Source organism: Populus euphratica, unplaced genomic scaffold (genome assembly GCF_000495115.2).
Source record: "Populus euphratica unplaced genomic scaffold, PopEup_1.0 scaffold238.1, whole genome shotgun sequence".
Lineage (NCBI taxonomy): Eukaryota > Viridiplantae > Streptophyta > Magnoliopsida > Malpighiales > Salicaceae > Populus > Populus euphratica.
Window position 1 is genome coordinate 95,914 of NW_011499989.1, and position 8,307 is coordinate 104,220.

Consider the following 8,307-nt stretch of genomic DNA (forward strand, 5'->3'; position numbering starts at 1 on the left):
GAAGTATATTCTTGACCTTTAAAAGAAAACAAGAATGATTGACTGCAGACCATGTGAAACACCTATTGATCTAAAGCACAGACTTGAGAATGATGAGGAAGGAGCTACAATTGACAAGGGTCAATACCAAAGGTTAGTTGGTAAATTGATCTACTTAGCTCACACTCGTCCAGACATTGCTTATGCCGTGAGTGTGGTGAGTCAATTTATGCACAACCCGAAAGATTCACATCTCCAGGCAGTGTATAGACTCCTCAGATACTTGAAGTCTACTCCTGGAAAATGGGAATGAAAGATCTCTTCCATCCAGCTTGAGGGGGAGTGTTGAAGATTTTGAAGTAATTATGGCAGATTTGAAGCTGATTTGTTGGGAGTAAAAACAGAAAGTCAAATATCCTTTCCTATAAATCAGAACCTAGCAATAATACCTATTTATGTGTAGTTAATAGCTGTCCTAATATAGATATGTAAATGCTGTATATATTCAACAATTCATTATGAAATAAAGTGAGAAGTCAGAATTTAACAACTCTCCATAGAGGCAATAGTTTGTAGAATTTATTTATGGAAATAAGGAAATATGAGCTGACTAGCAAACCTGCACCATTTGCTCCATCATCCAGGCAGCAAGAAGAACCTTTAATGCCTTCTGAACTTCTTTTGGGAGGTTGTGATGCCCCTTTAAGGGCTGATTTTGGCACGTCAGTTTGCTCATCCTTCCTAGACATGTCCTTACATGCAGTTTGAACTTCTATTTCATCTGCAATTACTTCTGGAACTTCTTGTAACAATCGTGTTTGTTCTACGGGTGTCTGAAGTAGAAGCTTTCTGTCCATGTACTCAGAAAACGTATGCAATATGATGGTTAAGGGTCGCATTTCCTTTAAATTGATATAAGTACAGTAAATTATTTGTTCTGGAGATCAACCACCTAACATTTGACCTGCAGGCACACGGGACCCTTGACCAACACCCAAAAAGGAAAGAAGAGGAAAGGAAAGATTATTTAATGTGTTTCGATTGTGCAATTTCCAATTAATAGAATACATGAGCTAAGAAAAATGTTATGAGCAGTTCATATCATTGCTTGAATTCAACATATTTAACCCCAATTGTGCAGGAAATCAAAATCATCAAAGGATATTCTTTTCTCCATCCCTTCTCGTTTGCCTGATTAATGAGATTTGATAGTGCAACCAGTTCTTTGGCAATCCACTAGGATATTTCATTGCGACAAAGAAATCAGCAAAATCAGAAAAAGGGAAGCACCAAACACAGACACAAAACCCTCCAAAAAAAAAAATACAGAATGAGAGAAAATCATCTGGAAAACAAGCTTTTTTTGGTAAAGCTATGTACACGACAAAAGAATTTTCTAGTTTCCACAAGAACCAAAAAAGAAAGAAAGAAAGAAAGCTGCTTGATCCATTCCAAATGGACATTGAATTTAAAAATTCATAAAAAAAAAACATTCGCACTCATCTTTATTACTTTCAAATTCAGAGAATACACCAATAAATTAGCTTCTTATAACTCAATGTAATCACCTAATTGGCTATGTTCAGCAAATTTTTGTTCCTTCTCAGCTGCTCCATATTTTCTTCTTCTTTTATTAATTTGTTTAATGTTTTGAACATTTGTTTCATTCATCCATTATCTTTAAGACATTGCAATTCCTATATATTTAGACATTTGTCAGAAGATACGTACATTTTTTGTTATAATCTCGTGGAGACTTCTGGCCTTCTCCTCAAACTCTGCCTGTCAATCAAAGGATTTGTGTCAGATATTGGTATAAGAGGAGACCCTCATTACAGCATGGAATGTGCAGATTATACCATCCAGAGACAAACATATTTTACCTGCCCAAAATCAGAAAAAGAAACATAATACATACATCTTAAAATCTGCATACCACACATCTTTTTGAAGAAATGTTGTTGGAACTCAATGCTCATACTTGAAAATTGCTTAAACACGTTCATATCACCGCAAAAGCCAAAGGGTCAACGGGTTAGTTTTTACTACAATTACTTGAAACATGTTTGGATAACATCCTTTTTTGACTAGGTATGGCGTCAACTATTCCTCAAGCCCCACCAATTAGTTAACCATAGACCTATTTTAGTTAATGATCGTATAGTAGATATGCATTTACAGGCCAATAAACTTTATGCCAATTGTATGCATTTTGACGAGTTTTGATTAAGAGAAGAAAATCATGTACAAGGGAGATTAGTAGCTGGTCCTCATCAAAAGTGAGAAATTAGAGGTAAAAAGAAGTAGAAGCATCTAATGAAAATTTCTTCATGAAATTAGAGGAAAACAGAAGTAGAAGCATCTAATGAAAATTTCTTCATGGCAACAAAGTTGCTTATGAGAAGAACATGCATAAATTCTAAGTATCAATGCTATCACAACTCCATTAATCCATTCCATTGGCAGAATTCAGTTAACTATGGCAGCTGGCACATTTGTAGAAGCTAATGTACTGTGGCAAAGTTTTCAATAATACTCTACTCCTCTTGCTAAAAAAAATGATGTTTTGAAAAATTGAATTACTTAACAATTGAAAAACTTACAACATTAGGCCTTCTAAGCAGGCCATCTTTCACTCTCTGATGCAAATCCTGACACTCTTCCTGCAAAATAAAAAAGTGCAAACCAGTACATTATCTTTGAAAAAGGGAATGGAAAACCAGAAAGTGCTGTGACTTTCAATGTTTTAAGAGGGTTTAATTTCTGAATTTTGAACATATCATTTTGAAACAGAGATTTAAAAGATAAAGTGAAACCAATTGTTAAAATAATTTATGATTAACTGGGAAAAGATCCTTGCAAGTAGGCAACTCCAAGCATATAATTCTGGATTTCAGTCAACTCTAAAAATCCAAATATTTATCTTAGAAAATAGCATATATTTTGAATATTTGTCAACTGGTTGAATTTAACCGATAAAAAAACACATTTAGTTTGACAACATAAAATGGTCAGAAAAGGTCATGAATAGACTGGTCTTCCAAATATTGCTAGATTCAATATGGTTAAAAAGACGATCAAATTGCACACCTCGGAGAAATCATTTTCTGATACTTTGGAAATCGGTACATCTGACACTCTATTGGAAAGTTGCAGGAGAATATCTGAATTCTCTTCTCCATTTATTGAAGTTCTCTTTATGCCTGTAGCTGTACACTATAATCATTAAGGGGAAAAAATGACAAGTTGATTTTTAATTAGAGGAAAATTGTAAGCAAATCATTCTCTTCCACAGTTAAACAACGATTCTATCTTGTTATCTAGTTTGATATCTGAACAAACAGAGATAAAACAACATATTAAATGGATTGTAAGATACCAAAAAAAGAAGAAGAAGAGAAACACAGAATTACTAGAGTTTGCACTGAAATCAACTGGATTTTTTGTGCTACTCATCTCAGATAAATGGATTGTAGGATCCAAACAACTAAAATGTTACACATAATTACTTGAGTTTGAAACTGATTAGAAACACATAATTACTTGAGTTTGAAACTGATTTCAACTGGATTTTTGGAGCTACCCATCTCAAATCATCAGGTTTCATCAGTGTTATGGGAACAAATGAGTGAACCTGAGTTAAATTATTAGTTAGTGGTAAAGTAAATTCTTCTTCAAAGTTTCACTTACTTCAAAGCAATTGCATTCACGTAGTTCTTAGAGATGCAGAAAATTAAATTCTACAGATTCTGATGATCAGATGAAAGCAACACGGCCTTCAGTAGGGTGATGCAGGCATGGAAGCAATGTAGTGAGAATTGAAGGTCAGTAACTAGTAGGAAATATGCTTCGATTAATTGGGTAATTAGTATTTTATGCGATCCGGAACTTACAGATATATGTACAGGAACCCCTGGCTAGTCCTATATCTGTACATATTTCACACATTTTATGTTTCACAGAATATTGTTAATCCATAAAGAAAAAAGAAGCACCTGCTGCTTAAGTTGTTGCCAAAGAAGCCACATGATTTAAACTTTTGACTATACATGACCAAGTCAAAAGATCCCAATACAGGGCTATGCAAAAGATCCTCAGCTAAAAAGGAAGGTTAATGCATTTAAAACCCATGATTTATTCAGCATTGAAACTAGGGCCAGCTTTTATTCTATACTTATTTATAAAGTAAGTTTATTTTTATTAATCTAGCTTCAACTTAGTACTCACTAGCCCTTTTAAAACATGGTGCAATTATCTTGGTTATTATCCTTAAAACTCACGTTCTAAAACTTTATAATTTATTCTTTTGAATATAGTGAAAAAGAAAAGAAATTCAAACTAACAAATAATACAGGAAAGACACACGTTTGACCATTTTATTAGCTTAAATCCAGTGCTTGCTTAAGGGATCATGGTATTTATATTTATAAAAAAGAGCAAAACTATTTATAACCCGGAGAATTAAGTAATTTAATCAACCTACATAACGGAGATAGATGAAGTATATTACTTGAGTCAAAAACTGCAAGTGGGACCGTTACCTATCACTTGCACGAGCTGATGAGAGTTTTTCTGCATCCAATCATTAGGATCAGTTTTCGCTCTCACAAAACTACCCATTACAATAGCATCAAAGATCTCTGGCTGCTTTGACAGTTCCTCAAGTGCACTCCTCCGCAGATAGACAAGTTTGATATTCCTAGGTATGACAGATGCAAAACAGCTGCGTTGCATATCTGAAACTACTTTCTTATTCTGAGACTTTCCTTCCCAACTTGAGTTTTTCTTCCTTTTACAAGGTGATAATGCATCCTGACCCTCTGCTTCTAAGCTGTTTACAAACTCATTCTGTGACTCTTCCAAGTTCTTGGCAAAATGTTTTGTCAATAGCTTATATATGCTATTCTTATTGACAAACTTCCTTCCCAGAAGAGAGCGTAGTTTTTCATCACAAAGAATATTTTTTCTCTTCAGTGGGTCAAGAAGATTGTTATCTCTGCAATACCCAAAAATAATAATGGTCACATCATGTTGTGATAATTCTTTGTTTGTTTCCTGACCGATGGATGTAAGGAATTCAAATAGGCATTTTGATCCCCAACCAAGGAACATCTTAGTCTTTGATCTTTCCTTTCTTTTTGCTACACATGGCTTTCCCTTGCTTCTCTTTCTACTGTGACTTGGTTTATGCTCTTTCACATCATTCAATCTATAAGTCATGGTAAGTTGATCTTCAAAATCACTAAGTCCTTCTTCTTCAACATAATTATCACTTAAATTAGAGTCATAATTCCTATTGTCATTCAAAAGATAATTTGCATACTTGACATGTTCTGAAGTTATCCCTTCTTTCTCTTTAATATATTCCCAATAACACTTGAACAGAAACTCATAGGAGTCTTCAAGGCTGAGGTTTACCTTCGGCTGTGGACCATAAAGCATACAGACAATGAGAAAAAATGGAATAAGGAAGCTAAGCTTAGATTTGGACAAGTCAAACGGAAGAACTGAAATAAAGAAGCTTTCTATAACAGCTATATTCATCTTTTAGTTAGAAAACCTTCTAATGCTACTAGGAAACTACTGAATATATGAGCATACCAATTAACTCCACTAATCTAGAGTCACTTTTCATCTTCTCTTTTATTTGAAAATAAAGGACAATATGGATATTCCCAAAGCAAGAGTTTGAATTGCTTAAATAACTGCAAAATCTTTCTAGTCCTAGTAGCATATCTGGCTTCAAACAAGGCATTTTTTTTACTATAAGCAACATGGTGAATAATAGTGCCCAAGTAAGCAACTAACAAAATTCAGACATTTATTCATTTTAGAAACAATGCATACCTCATTCAAGTCTATTACTCCTTCTAAAATTCCAGCAAGAGTTGAACAGTGATAGCAGAATCCACTTTTCGCTTTAATTATCGCTAAATTAGCATCACGGAGGCAGCACCCGCACACAGCATTTGGACAACATAAGCAATTGAACGTTGCAGACTTCTTGCAAATGAAGCAAGAATGCCAATCTGATATTTAAATTCATTATCTTATAAGCTGAACAGTATTCCAGAAATGATACAATCATACAGGGGAAAAAAATCAAGATGCAGAGTGCTGAAAGTCTATTTTGTTAACAAAAGAACTGCACCAATACTGTCCTAATACAGTGATGGAGGATTAATATCTACTCCGGATGGTTTACGAAAATCAGAAAGAAGTTCTATCACAGATAAAACACATCTGTGAAGTTACCAAAAAGAAGTCCTCTGTCACATGCAAAGTGCTTGAGGCAACACTAATTACTGATGCCAAGTTGTTTTAATAAACCATAAGAGAGAGTAAACATGGTATGAAAATAAAAATATGAAAATTCTTCAAACAGAAGTAGAAAGACCAGGGAGGAACATGAATTGACTCGAAGGAAGCAATTCTTAGGCTTACATCTCCTTGGTACAATACACTGGATGAATATATGTAAAATAAGCAACTTACTGCAGCTCCAGGGAACTTCACTCTCCAGGAAATTATCATTTTTTTCCACGCAGATAGGGTGATAAGCTTTAAGGCAATCTCTGAAAGAAAGAAACTAGTTGATGAATAGACAACCCCACCAGCACCAAAAAATGTAAGAATCTTAACAATCATCGTTCTTAATCAAGAACTACGGGGAAAAAAAGATGGGATGTACAAGCTTATGTAAGACACACGTCCATGTGCAGCAAGCATCTTGCAAGTGCACCTAGGACAAATCTCAACCTTAGAAAGGAACTGGAATTGCTGATTACATAATCCAGTTAAGCTAGTGGGAGAAACTAGAAGCGAATGAGGCAACATACTTATACTCAGCATTATGGCTTTCAGGTAATAATAATGCTCTGTGAGGTCCCCTCTGAATACCCACTTGCAAGTAAGAACAGTTTTGTGAAGCAAAAGTGATTGAACAGGGAAATAAACGGATTTTCCGTATGTCTCGTATAGCTTTACGTTGTCGTTGCGGATTGAACAGGGAAATAAACGGATTTTCCTTATGTCTCGTATAGCTTTACGTTGTCGTTGTACTCATGCATTCATATCCATATAGATGATGGACTAGACACTGGTAGATGATGCACTAGACACTGGCACAAATTGACACAAATATGATTTTCGAATTGAGGAATTTAATGATGATTCGACCCACCTGGATTACGCAATCTGCAAGCATGTTCATACAAGGAAAGAGATTGAGAAAATCGATAGTTAATCCATGCCAGGTAACCATGGGAGTATTAAGCAACCATTGCTATGGAAAAATTGCCACCAACAACTAACAATACAATACAATACAAGTAGCATATATGATAACTATTCGTGTTTTTTTTTTTCAGAAGCTAAAAAAAAATAAATGTACCCTTCATGCTTATCAGCCCCGTGACACACATTGATGAATAGTGAAGAATCAAAGTGTGAATATTGCAAAGAATTTGAAGATGGACCGGCACATGTTTTTATGCGATGCATGTGACTTGATAAAACATGATTGTCAAATTGTGACAAGTAAACAACGTTGTGGCATCTGGAGGATTACTCGTCCACACAAAAAAATCCCAATCAGTGGAAAAGAATTTGGTATATTAAAAGAAGGAAAATATTTTTTCTTTGAAAAAAATAAACTATAAACTAATAAATAAACAACCTCATATATCCCACCAACAATGTGCCAAGACAGAACTGCTCATCATCATGAGCTCCAAGCAAGATAAAGGCTTAATCTCGATTCTTGACCTTGCAGTTTGCCTTTAAACAGTAAAAAAAATAAATTCAAAATTGGGGTCCTACCATCATAAAGAAGAAAACACATGGGGTACCCCAAAATCTCAGATTCTGAGAGACCCCATCTTCGCAAACAGACAAAATCTCATTCTTTTTGTTCTCAAACGCATACAAAAACTTGGAATAACATAGAAAGAAACTTACTTGTAATCACAAACCCGTAGAGTTCCTCCATCTTTGCAAACAAAACAGCAGCCCTCTGCCGATTCATCCTTATTTATAACCTTCTTTTTTCTCCCCATTTCTTTACCAAACCTCTGATCTTTTTGCTACAAACCCAAAATCCCAATGCAACAACACCACATCACTAATCAGTCAAAATGATAACTTTTTTAGATGGGTCATAACCCGTTTGGTTTCTGATCAGGAAAACACAGTGACTTGTACAGGCGCAAAGAATATATCGTTACAGAAAAAATTAAAGGAAATATTTTTTAAGACTAAAGTATATCGGTGAAACTCAACAATAACCCTTCTGAATTTAAAAAGAGAATTTTTGTCATTGCGGAAAAG

The 8,307-nt window shown here is 34.7% G+C and overlaps 1 protein-coding gene across 2 annotated transcripts in view; it reads right to left on the reverse strand.

Moving 5' to 3' along the window:
* LOC105140260 (uncharacterized protein At5g08430-like) overlaps window positions 1-8,261 on the reverse strand; it is a 15,778-nt gene extending 7,517 nt beyond the window's left edge. The window contains exons 1-10 of one of the 2 annotated variants that reach the window (XM_011047020.1): window positions 7,939-8,261; window positions 6,475-6,554; window positions 5,827-6,008; window positions 4,521-5,403; window positions 3,070-3,182; window positions 2,583-2,642; window positions 1,839-1,862; window positions 1,711-1,761; window positions 1,145-1,215; window positions 599-849 (exon numbers count right to left, since the gene is read on the reverse strand). In XM_011047020.1, coding sequence (XP_011045322.1) covers window positions 599-849; window positions 1,145-1,215; window positions 1,711-1,761; window positions 1,839-1,862; window positions 2,583-2,642; window positions 3,070-3,182; window positions 4,521-5,403; window positions 5,827-6,008; window positions 6,475-6,554; window positions 7,939-8,036 — 1,813 coding nt within the window. In that variant the 5' untranslated portion in view covers window positions 8,037-8,261. The remainder of the gene's footprint in view (window positions 1-598; window positions 850-1,144; window positions 1,216-1,710; window positions 1,762-1,838; window positions 1,863-2,582; window positions 2,643-3,069; window positions 3,183-4,520; window positions 5,404-5,826; window positions 6,009-6,474; window positions 6,555-7,938) is intronic. The other variant, XM_011047019.1, reaches the window with a different exon arrangement.
* Window positions 8,262-8,307: the final 46 nt, after the last annotated feature.